Source organism: Mesoplodon densirostris, chromosome 2, assembly GCF_025265405.1.
Source record: "Mesoplodon densirostris isolate mMesDen1 chromosome 2, mMesDen1 primary haplotype, whole genome shotgun sequence".
In the NCBI taxonomy this organism is placed as follows: Eukaryota; Metazoa; Chordata; class Mammalia; order Artiodactyla; family Ziphiidae; genus Mesoplodon; species Mesoplodon densirostris.
Window position 1 is genome coordinate 39,213,654 of NC_082662.1, and position 19,066 is coordinate 39,232,719.

The following is a 19,066-nucleotide window of genomic DNA, read 5'->3' on the forward strand; positions in this document are numbered from 1 at the left end:
AGCCTGTGGCTGAAATCACCACACAATCCTTCTTTATTAATGTAAAGAAAAGTTTACTACAGCCTGATACTGAAGGAAAGAAAGCTCATACTCTTCAGAAGATCCTTCTCAGATCCTACTCAGATTGTTTCAGTGAGGAAAATTACTTCTTTGCTTCTCTTAAATTACATGAGGACTGCACAAACTTAAAACTTTTCTCTGATCTCAATCTTTCAGAATAGGGGCAAGTCATATTTTTAGGCTAACTGCCCACTTTTTTTTTTTTGGCCGTGCCACAAAGCATGCGGGATCTTAGCTCCCCAACCAGGGATTGAATCCGTGCCCCCTGTAGTGGAAGCTCTGAGTCCTAACCACTGGACCACCAGGGAATTCTCTACAGTGTGCGATTTTTAAGTACATTGGACAGGATATTTAGAAGTATATTGAATTGTTAAATATTTTGGAGGAAGATCACGTTAACAGTTGCTCAGAAAACAGAATTAAATGTAAAACTAAATGTGCAAGTCCCTAAAGTTGAAACACTAAAAATCATGGGCAATCCTACTACATTTTGATAATCCAGGAATGCTGCTAATAAACTAATTAGTAATACAGGAAAAAGCAAACAAATCAAGATACTTTATTAGTACATTCTTTTTAAAACAATCTGTCATTACCTAGGAAATAAGCATATTTATAATTACTTATTTTCAGGCATCGTCTGGCCCTATTAGGCCCAAACACTGATTGTGTTGACTACATTTCTGCCACAGCAGTACAAAATGCCTCCCTTCATAGTGCCATTTTAGGTTGGCATCAGGCAATAATGAAAATTAAATGATAGGAAAATTCGTAAATCTCTTGAACCAGAATGCAGATTCTCTTTAACTAGAAATATTAAAGGCACATGAGTTACAGCTTAAATAGTTTACAAATTATCTTGATACTTCATTCCTTGACATTTTACAGATCCCAGCCAGGCATCTGTGACCCTTCAGACTTTCAGGGTACCCCAAAGAATGGGACACAGAGCTTTCTGTCTGCACTACGTAAGCTTTTCTTAATATATGCATATGGTTAAGTTATGAAGGAAAGTATCTTTGTGAGTCTATCCAAATATTTTGGATATGAGTGCTGCCTGAGTCTTTAATGCTTACCAAAGGTTCTCTATCTAAATAAGCCACTGATGCCTATAATATACTGGAGGATTGTACAGAAAAGGGGAAATCAGGGATATACAAATCAAATCCTGGAACAGCTAGGTAAACCTAAATGTGTAAGACCTTTAATATATATGGCTCCAACTGACTAGTAGAAATAATTTAAAAGTGATGATCATGTACACAAAGAATCTTCGTCTCAGAAATGGACAGAAAACAATTCTTTAGAATGCTTCTCAGGGAAAATCAGAAGTTTTGAGAAGCAGTTTTGGGTCAGAGGCCTTTCAGCGTACACTTATGAGTTAGTGTCTGTAAAAAGTTTTACAGGTACCTACAATTCCATCTTCTCCAAGCCAGGCAGCAGCTTTGCACTAAGCTCATATTTAGGCCTGCCCAAGTGTGAGTATGCTTTACAAAGCTTGATAATCTAATAAATTCCCTCTTCCCAAAGCTAAACATATTTTTGGTGACTGTTTAGAAAAAGGTGCATTCAACCTGCTGGGCTCTATCACCCATTACATCATCCTATTGCAATAAAACACTGTCACTAAGAACCTCCTATTAATTCCTCACCTGCATTCCAACATCAAGACAAAACCATAAGTGAGCAAAAGCTTTTTTTATGCTGTTATCAACAGGTGAAAACTTATATATAAAAATAGCTAGATATTTCCCACATGTCCCTCCCAGTTTTCCTGCTGTTAATAAAAAGTTTGGGACTAGTGAAAACTCCTGGAATAAAATAAAAGTAGGAAGTTGCTTCATTGGCTTTTCTCTGTAGGGTAAACTATGGCCATGGAAAATTGCACTCTGGATTGAATCATGAATGTATAGATATCTTTAAACTGTCTCACTGATATTCTTAAATCACACAATGGTCATGTTACAGCTTAACTGCACCGGAGAAGCAGCTAAAGGGACTATTTGCCAAGAAGCTTCTAGCAAATCATTTTTACAAATAGGACTCTACTCCTAATTGGACAATTCTAGAGCATAAACAGCATATCTACTGGTAAGCTTGGCAAATTTGTGTGAACTCTTTATTGATTTAGAATATATTCCATATTGCTTCTCACTCAAATTCTTAAAAAAAAATCATTTTTTACTCATTTATCTACCAAATTCACAGAAAACTCCACAGATGAAAGGGTCCTATGACCAAACACAAGTGTGATTTGCAAAAGGTGAGATCCTGTATTTTCAAAATGTTTCCTGTGCTCTCTTATGCTTACTATTTCATAGTACAGCAACACCTCCTTCACAACGACTGGTGATCATGTTACCAATTTCTGTCCATGTATCTGAATGAGGGTTATAAACTTCAACTGAGTCCAAGGTACCTGGGGCCAAGAAATCGTGGCTGGAAGATCGACCTCCAGAAACATACAGAAGCCCGTTGACTGCCACAGCACACATGCCTGCTCTAGGCACTTTCATTGAAGCAACTTCAACCCACTTTTCCTGGATAAGAGAAAAAAAGAAGTTAGCAGTGCCATAACATGGTAACAGAGAAAACTGCTGAGAAATTAGATACTCTGGTTCTTTTTTAAAATTTTTATTCTTTTAATATATTTATTTATTTATTTATTTACGCTGTGCCGGGTCTTAATTTCGGCACGCGGGGATCTTCATTGCAGCACTCGAGATCTTTTAGTTGCGGCATGCGAACTCTTAGTTGTGGCATGCATGTGGGATCTAGTTCCCCGACCAGGGATGGAACCTGGGCCCTCTGCATTGGGAGTACTGAGTCTTACCCACTGGACCACCACGGAAATCCCTCTGGTTCTTTTTACATGTTTAAATTTCAAACTCACAATCCAGTCATATAAGTATATAGAACATTTTAAATTCAAGTTTAAAGTAGTGAATCTAGAGGAAAGTAATGAAAAATATATCTGTGATTAATTATAAATTATGGTCACCAGGAGATAATCTAGAAATTTACCAGAGAAGTCTGGAAGGACTTTTTAAAATCTTTAATATAATAGGTCTTATAAATCTCCAAGAGAACAATACAGTAAACAACACTGGCCAAATTTATTTGAACATGGATTCCTTTTTTCAAGGACCATCTAGTGCAGTTAGTAATGTGCAAAACATTTTCAGAAAGGTAGTACAGATCAGGGATTGGAAACTAGGGCCTATTTTTGTAAGCCTACAAACTAAGAATGATCTTTCCATATTAAAAGGTTATTTAAGGGACTTCCCTGGTGGTCCAGTGGCTAAGACTCCGTGCTCCCAATGCAGGGGGCCCGGGTTTGATCCCTGGTCAGTGAACTAGATCCTACATGCCGCAACTAAGAGTTCACATGCTGCAACTAAAATCCCATGTGCCACAACTAAAGAACCTGCATGCCGCAACTAAAGATCCCGCATGCTGCAACTAAACATCTCGCATGTAGCAACGATGATCCCACGTGCCGCAACTAAGACCCAATGCAGCCAAATAAATAAATAAATAAATAAATAAATAATTTTAAAAACGGTTTATTAAAAAAAAACAATATGGAAAAAGAAGAGATTGTATGTGGCCCCCAAGGCCTAAAATATTTACTATCCGGCCTTTTAATAGAAAGTTTGCTAACTCCTGGTATGCATTATTCACTGAAGAAATTTCAATAAGCTGCTATATCCAAAATGACTGTAAAGTCTTACTCCAGGGAAAATGTCTATACCCAGAAAACAGGAAAGCTAATAAAGGTCCTGAGAAGTAAGAGAGAAAAGAAAAAGTTTCCAGATTAAAAAAAAAAGAATCTGAAAATAAAGCATATGATGAACCAAGTTTATAAAGTCATACAAGATGAAAAAAGATTATTCATCGGTGCTAGAGAGTGAACTTTCTGAGGAGAGCAACTTAATGAGCTTTACATCCCAGTACCCAGTATAGAACCAGCACATTATAGATTCTGATCTGAACTTAAATGAAATTCTGAAATACTAACACCAGGGACAATCCTTTGAAATTGAAGGACCGTATTAAACTCGAAGGTTATTTGATTATATGAAATTACAGAATACATCACAAAGTTTTCACAGCTGAAAAAATACTCATTTTAAAAGATAGATATATTCACAAAAATATCTATAGCTGGTTAAGATAAATCAGGATGTTGGGTTTATGTTTATCATTAGGGAGAGCTAACCTTTGCTCCCCTACAAAAATGGCTCTGGACAAGAAGAGTAAGGGAATCATGGGGCTCATTCAGTAATGTTTATCTTTCATTTCTATCAGTGTATTAACTACAATTTGCTTTTTATTTTGAGTTCCCTCAAAATAAACTCTGTAAAACCAGAAACATGTTTTATATTATCTTTAGGGTTTGAATATATAATGTAGGACTTTAGTAGATAGTAAATAACAATAACATTTCAGATTTATGCATGAAAAACCAAGGTAACATTACTGATAAGCACTTAACTTTGAAATGAAAATCTATTCATTTTTAGCCATATAGAAACATTAGCAAGAGAATGTGCCCTCAGAAAGTTCACTTTCTCTATTCCCCCCATATAATAGAGACCACTTAGAAAGTGAAAGGAACCTGAAATATCACCAAAGTTTGAAACTTGTCACACATGAGAATCAAAATTATGCTTTACAACAAAACAAAAATTCTACTTTTGCCATTTCTATTCAAGATTATACTGGAGGGTCTAGCCAGGGCAATTAGAAAAGAAAATGAAATAAAAGCCATCCAGACTGGAAAGGAAAAAATAAAATGATCTCTAATTATAGATGACATGATCTTGTACATGGAAAATCCTAAGGAATCCACAAAAACATATTAGAGTACAAGTGCTGCAAGGTTTCAGGATATAAGATGAATATACAAAAATTGATCAAATTATTTTACACTAGGAATGAAAAAAGCTGAACATGAAATTAAGAAAATTCAATTTACAATAGCATCACACATAATAAAATATTTAGGAATAAGTTTAACCAACAAAATGCAGGATACTGAAAACTATAAAACACTGTTGAAACAAATTGAAGAAGACCTAAATAAATGGAAAGACATCCCATGTTCAAGATGAAAAGACCTAATATTGTTAAGATGGCAATACTCCCCAGATTGATCTCAGATTCAGTGTAATCCCTATCAAAACACTGCTGGCTTCTTGGTAGAAACTGACAAGCTGATCCTAAAATTCATATGGAATTCAAGGGACCCAGAACAGCCAAACCAACTTTTTTTTTTTTTTTTTTTTTTTTTTGTGGCACGCGGGCCTCTCACTGCTGTGGCCTCTCCCATTGTGGAGCACAGGCTCCGGACGTGCAGGCTTAGTGGACATGGCTCACGGGCCCAGCCGCTCCGTGGCATGTGGGATCTTCCCAGACCGGGGCATGAACCCGTGTCCCCTGCATCGGCAGGCGGACTCTCAACCACTGCGCCACCAGGGAAGCCCCAAACCAACTTTTAAAAAGAAATTCCAAGTTGGAGGACTCACAATTTCTGATTTCAAACCACAGAGCTACAGTAAGTAAGACAGTGTGGTACTGGCATAAGGATAAACATATAGATAAATGAATAGAATTAAGAGTCCAGAAAAAACCCTCACATTTACAGTCAACTGATTTTCAACAAAGATACCAAGACAATCAAATGGAAAAGAGTCTTTTCAACAAATGGTGCTGGGACAACTGGTTACCGCATGCAAAAGAATGAAGGTGGACCTCTTCCTCACACCATGTACAAAAATTAACTCAAAAATTAATTAAAGACCTAAATATAACTGTAAAACTTAAAAAAAAGAGTAGGCATAAATCTTCATGATCTTGAATTAAGCAATGGTTTCTTAGTTATAACACCAAAAGCACAAGCAACAAGCGAAAAAAATAAATTGGACATTAAAATTAAAAACTTTTGTGCTTCTAAGAATACCATCAAGAAAATGAAGAAAACCATAGGATGGGAAAACAATTTTGCAAGTCATATATCTGACAAAGGACTTGCATCTAGAATATATAAAGAACTCATATCTCAGTAATAAAAAGACAAATAATCCATTTTAAAATGGACAAAAGTAGAACAGATTTTTCTTCAAAGAAGGATAAATGACCAATAAGCACATAAAAGATGCTCAACCTGGGCTTCCCTGGTGGCGCAGTGGTTTAGAGCCTGCCTGCCGATGCAGGGGACACAGGTTCGTGCCCCGGTCCAGGAAGATCCCACATGCCGCAGAGCGGCTGGGCCTGTGAGCCGTGGCCGCTAAGCCTGCGCGTCCGGAGCCTGTGCTCCTCAATGGGAGAGGCCATAACAGTGAGAGGCCCGCGTAGAGCAAAAAAAAAAAAAAAAAAGATGCTCAACCTAATTAACCATCAGGAAAGTACAAGTCAAACCACAATGAAATACCAATCCAGACCTACTAGGTCAGCTATAATAAAAAAAGATAAATAATAAGCATTAGATGTAGAGAAATTAGAACTCTCATATACTGCTTGTGGTTATGTAAAATGGTATAGCCCCTTTAGAAAACAACCTGGCAGTGTCCCAAAAGGTTAAACATAGAGTTACCATATGACCTAGCAATTCCACACCTAGGTATATTCCCAAGAGAAATGAAAACAGTCAGTCTGCAAAAAACACATGTACACAAATGTCCATAGCAGCACTGTTCATAACAGCCAAAACACTGCAACAACTCGTGTTTGGTTTGTGAATTATTTTTCAATAAAAAAAAATAAAAATAAAAATCCTTTCTACTTAAAAAGAGAAAAAAGTAAATTTAAAAACCTTTAGGTTTTGAACATTTTAATAACCAAAACTAGTTTAAGAACCATAAAATTCAAGTAACACTAATCCATATTTCATAAAATATGTTCTCTGAAACACTTTTCTCCCCCAAGACGTTTCACAAACAAAGGCAAGGGTTGTGTGGTCAATTAAATTTGAGAGACATAGCATAAAGATTCATGAAGTACATTATTTAATAAATTGTGTAAAGAAGTCCTGTAAGAAACTTATTCAACTTTGTTTAATCCAACTTTCCCTAAGTATAACTGACCAGGGCAACTCGTGTTACCAAATTCCTATTAACAATGCAAAAAAATAGTATTCCATGGCAATTAATTTAGAAAAAATTTGTCTAACCTATAAGTCTATGGCATAACATACCTTGTACTTCCATTATCCAAGCACTTAATAAACTGTAATGCAATTGTCTGTCTATTTATTTCTCTATATTCCCCACTAGAATGTAGGCTTCTTGAGAGCTGGGGCCTTATATATTTAGTTTGCCTTTGTTTCCCCAGGTCTGTAAGTATTTGTGAATGAATAAATGGACTAATAAACAAATGCATGGTAGAACAGTGACTCAATGAAGATACAACCTACTTTCTCTTCTTTTCCTAGCATAATTGCATCAACCTAGTAAACTGAGGGCATGAGAGAATAATGGGGCGCTCATATGGGCAATGATAAGATGCGTAATATGCAGAGGTGGCAGGTGGAGAAGACAGTTAGTATGATAGGTAGATTTGTTTCATTGAACAAATAAGTAAATAGAGAATACCAGGAGCCAAGTTTTTAACTGATAGAGAAGGTATTTACAAACATGGGGATGGCGAAGGCCTGAAAGAATCTGAGGTATACTGGAATTGGTGCTATCATGGTTTTATAACATGGTTTTATAACATATATGCACAGATATAGAAATACTTATAAATGAATATGTGTGTGAAAACAGATATACACACATATACATTTACTATTTATGTTTAGCTGTTTACTGAAAATACCTAGAAGCAACAATACCCCAGTAGCAATGAGTACTCTGAGTGCCTAATCTTGGTTTCTAAATACTATCCTTCACTAAGAGGAACTAATGCTTCTTGGAGAAATGACTGATCCCAGGGCCAGATCAGAGAAGTATAAGCTTTCTTGTACTTGAAATATTTTATTATGCCAGATAGTAAAGAAATGCTCAGTGAATGATGGAATCATGTTAAAAGGACGGAAACAGAATGGATTTCTACTTTCAGTCATGATAGAGTAATTGTTACCAAACTTGCCCTCCTACCATAAAGACCTAGAAAACTCAACAAACTATATGAAATAAAGTCCTCAGACAATGGACAACAGGCAATGAAAAACTGTGATTCAGAAAAAGAAACAAACAAGGTGAGCTCCATGGTTGTCCAGGCTTTCTGCCTGGAGGGCTTTGTGAATAGCAGTACAGGGCAGGGAATCCCAAGCAGAGTATGAAGGTCAGCTGATCTAGGAGACAGAAATCAGAGTTTAGAGAGGATGATGCAGTTGAGATTTGCAAGGAAGAGTGCTAGAGGACAGAGGTTCCCCTGAGTCTGGCTGAATACCCCTAAACTATGCATGCATAAAATGAGACTCTATGAAAGAAAATAAAAATAATGAAAAATAAAAATAAAAACAACAAAGGAAAAGTTTAAAAAATGTTTTAAAGTGGAAAAAAAAGAAAAAAAAATGAGACCCTATGAGAACAGTCAAAAAACAACTAATAGGAGGATGTGACATAGTTAGACATATATTTGGTCTCTGACCCCAGTTCTTGACACAGAGCTCCTAAATCCCTTGGAATTTCCTGGGTGATAGGAATGTCTCCTCCTTAATAAGGCAACCCTTGGTAGGATCCTGTATAACCTCAGGATGGGAGCCTTTTACCAGAAAGATCAAGCCCAGATTAGAAGCTTGGAATGTTCAGTCAATACCCTATCATCCAGGGAGGAGAGAGGGGCTGGAGGTTGAAATAATAATTGATCATGCCTATGGGTGATGAAGCCTCCATAAAAATCCCTAAACTATGGGGTTTGGAGAACTTCTGGTTTGATGACCACATCCACATGCCAGGAAAGTGATACCCCAAACTTCACCAGGGCAGAAACCTATAATCAAGACCCTTCTGGATCTTGCCGTATGTACCTCTTCATCTGGCTATTCATTTGTACCCTTTATAATAATATAGAATATAAAAATTATATATTCTATTCTATTCTATATTCTATTCTATTATTCTATATTTATAATAATATATAATATCCTTTATAATAAACTGGTAATAGTTAAGTAAAGTGTTTCCCTGAGTTCTGTGAGCCATTATGGTGAATTATTGAACCTGAGGAAGGGATCATGGGAACCCTTAATTTGTAAACAAGTCAGTGGTTAACCTGAGGACTGGTGTCTAAAGTGAGGGGCAGTCTTGTGGGACTGAGCCCTTAACCTGTGGGATAGTTAGTGTCAGAACTGAACTGGCTTGTAGGACACCCAGTTGGTGGTGTCCACAGAGAATTGGAGAAGAGCTTGGTGTGGAAAACCCACACATTTGGTGTCAAAATATTGTGAGCAAAGAAACAGTTTTCCTTTAGAGGAGTTGTAAGCTTAACAATTCTCAGAGCTCACACAAGACTGGATGATATTCTAGTTGTTGTTTTTTTATATCTTTATTGGAGTATAATTGCTTTACAATGTTGTGTTATTTTCTGCTGTACAACAAAGTGAATCAGCTATATGTATCCATATATCTCCATATCCCCTCCCTCTTGTGCCTCCCTCCCACCCTCTCTATCCCAACCCTCTAGGTCATCAAAAAGCAGTGAGCTGATCTCCCTGTGCTATGCCGCAGCTTCCCACTAGCCATCCATTTTACATTTGGTAGTGTATATATGTCAATGTTACTCTCTTATTTTGTCCCCGCTTCCCCTTCCCCCTCAGGGTCCTCAAGTCCATTCTCTACATCTGCGTCTTTATGATATTCTAGTTTTGACAAGCCAAAATGAAGAGACCTTGTTGAACAGCTAGGGCATACAGTACAGAGTCAAGAAGGGCCATACTTCAGTGGTAGGGCTAAACTATACCTAAAAGACCTAGATCTTCTAGACCTTCCCTACAAAGCTTAAAAACAAGTCTCAAATAAATCAATCTTGTTTGCAAATAATTTAACTGCCTATCAAAACTAAACTCAACACTTATTATAGGAAGAAGACAAAATCCAAATACTCAACAACATAACATTTACAATGTCCAACATCCAATCAGTTACTAGAAATGTAGAAAAGCAAAAACACTCTGACTTAAACCAGGAAGAAAAATTTCAACAGATACAGATCCAAAAATGACAAGATAATAGAATTAGCAGACAAGAACTTTAAAACAGACATCATAAATATATTCAAGGATCTAAAAGAAAACATGAAAATGATGAGAGAAATGGAAGACATTTAAAAAGCAACAACCAAAAAGATCTTCTAGAGCTAAAATATATAATATCTGAAATGAAAATTTTCCTAAATGGAATTAGACACTGCAAATTAAAAGTTTAGACACTGATTAATGAACTTGAAGACACAGCAAGAGAAACTATCCAAACTGAAGCACAGAGAACAAAGTTTCAGTTATGCAGGATGACTAAGTTCTAGCAGTCGAATGTACAGCATGGTGACTATAGTTAATAATACTATATATATATATATATATATATATATATATATATATATATTTTTTTTTTTTTTTTGTGGTACGCGGGCCTCTCACTGTTGTGGCCTCTCCCGTTGTGGAGTACAGGCTCCGGACGTGCAGGCTCAGCGGCCATGGCTCACGGGCCTAGACGCTCTGCGGCATGTGGGATCTTCCCGGACCGGGGCACAAACCCCTGTCTCCTGCACCGGCAGGCGGACTCTCAACCACTGTGCCACCAGGGAAGCCCCTATATTGTATACTTGGAATTTACTAAGAAGGCCGATCTTAAGTGCTCTCACTACACACATAAAAAAAAAGGAAAAGGGAGCAATGTGAGTTGATGGGTATGTTAATTAGCTTGATTGTGATAATCATTTCACAGTGTATACATATAGCAAAACATCACACTGTATACCTCAAAATCATACAATTTTTATTTGTCAATTATACCTCAGTAAAGCTGTAAAACAAAACCAACAAAAACAAACTGAAGTGCAGAGAGAAAAAGGATGGGAAAAAATTAACAGAGCCTCAGTGACCTATGGGGCAATATCAAGTGGCCTTACATGCATGTTACTTAAGTCCCAGAAAAACAGCAGGAGAATATTTGAAGAAATAAGGTGGAAAACATTCCAATCTGATGAAAGCTATAATTCCACAGATTCAAGAAGTTCAATGAATTCCAAGCAGGTTAAACACCAAAATCCAACAAGACATACCATATTCAAATTACTGGAAGCCCATGATAAAGAGAAAAATCTTAAAAACTGTCAAAGAGGGACTTCCCTGATGGCCCAGTGGTTAAGAATCCATATTGCAATGCAGGGGACACCAGTTCGATCCCTGGTGGAACTAAGAGCCCACATGCCACAGGGCAACTAAGCCCGCGCATAGCAACTACTGAGCCTGGGCACCACAACTAGAGAGAAGCCCACACACTATAATGAAAAGCCCACATGCCACAACTAAGACCCGATACAGCCAAAAAATAAATAAATATTTTAAAAAAACTGTCAAAGGAAAAAAAAAGACATTACATACATGGGGGAACAAGGATAAGAATGACTACTGACTTCTCATCAGAAACAATGCAAGAAGTAACACAACATTGTAAATCAACTATATTCCATTAAAAATTATTTTTAAAAAAGGGTCTTCCCTGGTGGCGCAGTGGTTGGGAGTCCACCTGCCGATGCAGGGGACACGGGTTTGTTCCCCGGTCTGGGAGGATCCCACATGCCGCGGAGCAGCTGGGCCTGTGAGCCATGGCTGCTGAGAACTGCGCGTCCGGAGCCTGTGCTCCGCAACAGGAGAGGCCACAACAGTGAGAGGCCCATGTACCGCAAAAAAAAAAAAAAAAAAAAAAAAAAAAAAATATATATATATATATATATATATAAAAGAAACAATGCAAGAAGATAAGTAAACAACAATGTTAAGTGATGGGGGGATAAAAGAACAACCTAAAATTCTATACTCAGCAAAATATCTCTCAAAAATGATGGTAGAAAAATGGTTTCAGAAAATGAAAGCTTAGAGAATCATTGCCAGCAGACCAGCACGAAAAGAAATATTAAAGGAAGTTCTTCAAGCTAAAAGAAAATGATGAGATAGAAACTTAGTTGTACACAATGACTAGAACTAGAAATGGTAAATATATGCATAACTATGAAATATTTTCTCATTAAAATTACTTATATATAATTGACTGTTTAAGCAAATATAACAACAACATATTGTGGGGTCTACTAAATATATAGTAGTAAAATGTACAATAGCACAAAGGATGGAAGGGAGAAATGTAAGTATGTTTTTGTAAGTTTCTTACATTAAAAGTGAAGTGCAGGACTTCCCTGGTGGTGCAGTGGTTAAGAATCCACCTGCCAATGCAGGGGACATGGGTTCAAGCCCTGGTCTGGGAAGATCCCACATGCCGTAGAGCAACTAAGTCTGTGCGCCACAACTACTGAGCCTGAGCTCTAGAGCCCACGAGCCACAACTAATGAGCCCGCGTGCCACAGCTACTGAAGCCCGCGCACCTAGAGCCCGTGCTCCGCAACAAGAGAAGCCATCACAATGAGAAGCCCGCGCACCACAACAAAGAGTAGCCCCTGCTCGCTGCAACTAGAGAAAGCCCATGCACAGTAACGAAGACCCAATGCAGCCAAAAAAAATAATAATAAATAAATAAATACATACATACATAAAAATTCTTTAAAAAAAAGTGAAGTGGTAAATCATTAGAGAAATGCAAATCAAAACCACAATGAGGTATCACCTCATACCAGTCAGAATGGCCATCATCAAAAAATCTACAAACAATAAATGCTGCAGAGGGTGTGGGGAAAAGGGAACCTTCTTGCACTGTTGGTGGGAATGTAAATTGATATAGCCACTATGGAGAACCATATGGAGGTTCCTTAAAAAACTAAAAATAGAACTACCATACGACCCAGCAATCCCACTACTGGGCATATACCCTGAGAAAACCATAATTCAAAAAGATACATGTGGGGCTTCCCTGGTGGCGCAGTGGTTGAGAGTCCGCCTGCCGATGCAGGGGACACGGGTTCGTGCCCTGGTCTGGGAAGATCCCACATGCCGCGGAGCAGCTAGGCCCGTGAGCCATGGCTGCTGGGCCTGAATGTCCAGAGCCTGTGCTCCGCAACAGGAGAGGCCACAGCAGTGAGAAGCCCACGTAATGCAAAAAAAAAAAAAAAAAAAAAAAAAAAAAGATACATGTACCACAGTGTTCACTGCAGCACTATTTACAATGGCCATGGGGCCTCCCTGGTGGCGCAGTGGTTGAGAGTCCGCCTGCCGATGCAGGGGACGCGGGTTCGTGCCCCGATCCCGGAGGATCCCACATGCCGCGGAGCGGCTGGGCCCGCGAGCCATGGCCGCGGGGCCTGTGTGTCCGGAGCCTGTGCTCCGCAACGGGAGAGGCCACAGCAGTGAGAGGCCCGCGTACAGCAAAAAAAAAAAAAAAAAAAAAAATACAATGGCCATGACATGAAAGCAACCTAAATATCCATTGACAGATGAATGGATAAAGAAGATGTGGTACATATATACAATGGAATATTACTCAGCCATAAAAAGGAACAAAATTCAGTCATTTGTAGTGAGGTGGATGGACCTAGAGTCTGTCATACAGAGTGAAGTAAATCAGAAAGAGAAAAATACCGTATGCTAACACACATATATGGAACCTAGAAAAATGGTACTGATGAACCTAGTGGCCGGGCAGGAATAGAGACACAGATGTAGAGAACGGACTTGTGGACACAGGGTGGGAAGGGTAAGCTGGGACGAATTGAGAGAGTAGCATTGACACATATACACTACCAACTGTAAAATAGACAGTGGGAAGCTGCTGTATAGCACAGTGAGATCAGGTTGGTGCTATGTGACGACCTAGACGGGTGGGATGGGGAGGGTGGGAGGAAGGCTCAAGAGGGAGGGGATATATGTATACATATAGCTGATTCACTTTGTTGTGTAGCAGAAGCTAACACAACACTGTCAAGCAATTATTTATTTATTTATTATTATTATTTTTTGTGGTATGCGGGCCTCTCACTGTTGTGGCCTCTCCCGTTGCGGAGCACAGGCTCCGGACGTGCAGGCTCAGCGGCCATGGCTCACGGGCCCAGCTGCTCCGCGGCATGTGGGATCTTCCCGGACCGGGGAACAAACCTGTGTCCCCTGCATTGGCAGGCGGACTCTCAACCACTGCACCACCAGGGAAGACCTGTAAAGCAATTATAATCCAATAAAGATGTAAAAAAAAAAAAAAGTGAACTGGTATGATATTATTTGAATGTAGATGTAATGTGTTAAAATACCTATTATATATAATGCAAACCCAAAAGCAACCACTAAGAAAAAGGGTGAAGAGATATAGTTAATTGGACAAAAGAAATAAAATGGAATACTAAAACAATAACAATATAAAGACAAAAAAGGGGACTTCTCTGGTTGTCCAGTGGTTAAGACTCTGTGCTTCCACTGCAGGGGGTGTGGGTTCGATCCCTGCTTGGGGAACTAAGATCCCAACATGCCGTGTGGTGCAGCCAAAAAAAAAAAAGACAGAAAAGAGGAAAAAACAAGGATGGATTGTGTAAATAGAAAAGCAGCAAAACAAGAGTCTAAAAACCAGCTGTATCTATAATTACATTATATATAAATAGTAAAAATTCTAAGGACCCCATTTGAAAGTCAGAGATTGTCAAATTGTAGGAAAAAACAGACCACAACTATGTGTTATCTTACAAGAGATGTAGTTTTTAAAGACATAGATTTAAAGTAGAAGGAAAGAAAAAGATATACAATGCAAATACTGATCAAAAGATAGCTTGGCTACCTTAATATCAGACAAAATAGACTTCAGAGCAAAGAATACTGCCAGAGATAAAGAAAAACATTTCATGGCTATTAAAAGATCCATTCAGGGCTTCCCTGGTGGCGCAGTGGTTGACAGCCCGCCTGCCGATGCAGGGGACATGGGTTCGTGCCCTGGTCCGGGAAGATCCCACATGCCGCGGAGCAGCTGGGCCCGTGAGCCATGGCCGCTACGCCTGCGCGTCCGGAGCCTGTGCTCCGCAACGGGAGAGGCCACAACAGTGAGAGGCCCGCGTACCGCAAAAAAAAAAAAAAAAAAAAAATCCATTCATCAAGAAGATATAATAATCAATGTATACACATTTAATAACGGAGATTCAAAATATGTGAAACAAAACCTGACGGGAATGAAAGGAGAAACAGGCAAATCCATAATTACAGATAGAGATTTCAACACTTCTTCCTTAGTAATTGATAAAACAATTGAACAAATTAGAAAAACTAGGGAAGAGAATTCCCTGGCAGTCCAGTGGTTAGGACTCTGCACTTCCATTGCAGGGTGCATGGGTTCAATCCCTGGTCAGGGAACTAAGATCCCACAAGCCTCACCGTGTGGCCAAAAAAAAAAAAAAAGAAAGACTAGAAAAGACCTGAACGCTAACCAACTTGACCTAACTGACATTTATAGAACACTCTTCTCAACAACAGCAGAATACAAATTCTTTTCAGGTGCATGTGAAACATTTACCAAGACAGAAATCACATAAAATATGCTCTTTGATCACAGTAGAATTATATTAAAGCAATAACATAAAGATATCTAGAGAATTCCCAAATATTTGGAAATTAAATAAAATACTTGTAACAACTCATTGGTCAGAGAAGAAATTACCAGGGAAATTAAAAGCTATTTTGAGGTAGATGCTAACTAAAATACAATATATCAAAATGTGTGGGATGCAGTTAAAGCAGTGCTTGAAAACAATTTAGAGCTTTAAAGATTTATATTCTAGAAAAAGAAAGGTCTAAAAATCAATCATCTGAGTTTCTACTTTAAGAATCTAGAAAAAGGAGAGCAAATTGAACCCAAAAGAAATAGAAGAAAGGAAAGAAATAGTAATAATAACAGAAATCAATGAAATAGAAGATGGACAATCAATGACACCAAAAGTTGATTCTTTGAAAAGAAAAAAAAAGAGGGAAAAAACCTATAAATAATATCATGAATGAAAGAATACACAGCACTACAGATCTTACAGACATTAAAAGAGTAACAGGACACTAAACAATTGAAATCATCCAACCTACCTCTTCAAAGGAATATTTTTCTACAGTGTGAAGAGCATCTTGTGTCTCATTCCACCCTCCAATAGAATAGATGCAGTCGTTGAGTGCAGCCACCCCGAGATATGCTCTTCTGGTTCCCATTGGAGGAAGTGGGGACCAACGCTTGGAAAGTGGATCATAAACTTCAAAAGAACGAAGCTCTATTCCTTCATTGCTGATGCCCCCAATCACATAAATTAAACCTGGAAATGGAATATTTTTGCTCAGATGCTATAGAAAATAGGATACAAACAATTATAAAAAGTAATAATTGTGATTTAAGTTTGCTATCTGATATTATACTTAATGCAGGGCTTACAATATTCTTTCAAGAGAGAAAATTGACTTCTGTCTAGTTTATCACAGCTCTCATTTAAGCATGTTACAAAGAACTAGGGGTATGAATTTAAAGTGGCATTGAATTTTCAAAGAACTTAATGATGCTGTAACAAAACAATTTGTCCGACAAGGATTTCCGATCTTATTGTTTGCTTAATGATCTCAAGTTCCAGATCCACTGCTACCACATATAGGTAAAAAAGGATGGGGAGAAGGATTTGTTCCCCCTTAAAAACTGCCATACACTTAAACTGGGAATGACATGACCCTGTTGGTGACAACCTAATGGTTGCTCAGATGGACAAAATGAATTTAAATTAGAATAGTTTATGGCTAGATTAAGGTATCAGATACTGTACAGTAGACTGTAATTCACAGAGTTCCTCATTAAATTTAACTTGAAAATAATGGTTCTGACAATCAACAATTATTTTTTTTGAGTGTTACTGTTGTTCCTAGAGGTCTAAAGTGAGAAGTTATAAGGAATGGCATTTTTGAAAAATTTATTTATTTGGCTGCACAGGGTCTTAGTTGCGGCACACAGGATCTTTGTTGCCGCGTGTGGGATCTTTGTTGCAGCATGTGGGATCTTTAGTTTCAGCATGCGGAATCTAGTTCCCTGACTGGGGACTGAACCCATGCCCCCTGCACTGGGAGTGCAGAGTCTTAACCACTGGACCACCAGGGAATTCCCAAGGAATGGCATTTTAAGAAACATGAGCTAAATGTTAGTAAACTTGGGTTCTAGCTCCAGCTTTGCTAGTAACCAACTATGAGAAAAGACAACTCACAGCCTCCTGATCTTCAGCTTCCTCATCTAAAAATAAAGGGGTTGAAATAGAGAATCTCCAAGACGCCTCTCTAGCTCTATGATTTTAGATGGGAAGATAAAAATAATAAATAAAAAACAATTAGAGAACATTATAATATTAAGCAATAGAACATAGTCTGCACCATGTAATTTGAGCGTTTAGCTGCTAGCAGAAATCTGAGAAGGTACTCAAAAGGCAGAAAGAATTTCAGCTGGGAACAGAGCAGGCTGAATTGTCACGTAACAATGGGCAGACTGCTTCCTACTCTACAGGTACATGTAAATCTGTTCTCCAATTCTGGACAGAGAATCAGGTTCTATTTGAGAGTGCTTATTAATTACCTCTCACTGTATAATAGTCAATTACAATTAAAATAACATCTGTATACCACTTTAATATGTAGTACAACATTTTTCAAATCTGTGATAGCATTGTGTGTGTACTGAATCACAATGTACTCTATAAAAAAACACTGAAGAAGCCTATGACACTATGAAGATTGTTTTTGATAATCTCTCCCTACGTAGAAATATATACTAAGGCCTACAAGGGAGAGAAAATAACAATAATGGATGACAGTTCAAATGCTTATTTTGCTAATTAGGTATTTTTGCCCATCTGGAATTCTTAATTCTAGCTTTGTTTATTTTGAAAAAAAAATGATTATTTTGGCAATACAGAAATAAAGATATAAGAGGTTTAAAAATATAAGAGATTAGAAGCAGAATTTCCACACTGTTAGTGTCAATTATTCAAAACTAACAGACATAAAATATACTTTTGTGAAAATAAAGCCTCAAGCTCAGTTTTTTTTGTTTTTTTTTTTAATGCTTGGCTTTTATTTATTTATTTATTTATTTTTGGCTGTGTTGGGTCTTTGTTTCTGTGCGAGGGCTTTCTCTAGTTGTGGCAAACGGGGGCCACTCTTCATCGCGGTGCGCGGGCCTCTCACTATCGCGGCCTCTCTTGTCGCGGAGCACAGGCTCCAGACGCGCAGGCTCAGTAGTTGTGGCTCAATGGCCTAGTTGCGCCGTGGCATGTGGGATCTTCCCAGCCTAGGGCTCGAACCCGTGTCCCCTGCATTAGCAGGCAGATTCTCAACCACTGCGCCACCAGGGAAGCCCTCAAGCTCAGTTTTTAAAAAATATATATTTTCAGGAAAAATATTTTATAAAGCAATTACCTTGCATTTCACAACACCCAAAGTAGTAGCGTGACATAGCCATGTTGCCAACTACTTCCCATTTATTTTCATCGGGATCAAATCGTTCAATGGTGTTCCCTATCTCAGCTCCAACCCAACCACCTGAAACCAAACAGAAAAATATTATTTTTGGAATAAAGGAATTTTATTTATGAAAAACAGCTTAGAGGGACCTCCCTGGCGGTCCAGTGGTTAAGAATCCGCCTTCTAATGCAGGGGATGCTGGTTCGATCCCTGGTCGGGGAACTAAGATCCCACATGCCGTGGGGCAACTAAGCTCGCGTGCTCTAGAGCCCACGCGCTATAGCTAGAGAGAAGCCCGCTGAACTAACGGAAGAGCCTGCACACTGCAACGAAAAGATCCCACATGCCACAGCGAAGGTCCCACGTGCCGCAACTAAGACCCGATGTAGCCAAATAAATAAATAAATATTTAAAAAGAAAAACACCTTAGAAAACATCTAATCTGAC

General features: G+C 38.3%; 1 protein-coding gene across 3 annotated transcripts in view; it reads right to left on the bottom strand.

Annotated features, from left to right (window-relative positions):
• Positions 1-2,165: 2,165 nt before the first annotated feature.
• IPP (intracisternal A particle-promoted polypeptide) overlaps positions 2,166-19,066 on the bottom strand; it is a 38,025-nt gene continuing 21,124 nt past the window's right edge. For 2 of the 3 annotated variants that reach the window (XM_060089728.1, XM_060089729.1), the window contains exons 7-9: positions 18,575-18,697; positions 16,223-16,443; positions 2,166-2,600 (exon numbers count right to left, since the gene is read on the bottom strand). In XM_060089728.1, coding sequence (XP_059945711.1) covers positions 2,376-2,600; positions 16,223-16,443; positions 18,575-18,697 — 569 coding nt within the window. In that variant the 3' untranslated portion in view covers positions 2,166-2,375. The remainder of the gene's footprint in view (positions 2,601-16,222; positions 16,444-18,574; positions 18,698-19,066) is intronic. The other variant, XM_060089730.1, reaches the window with a different exon arrangement.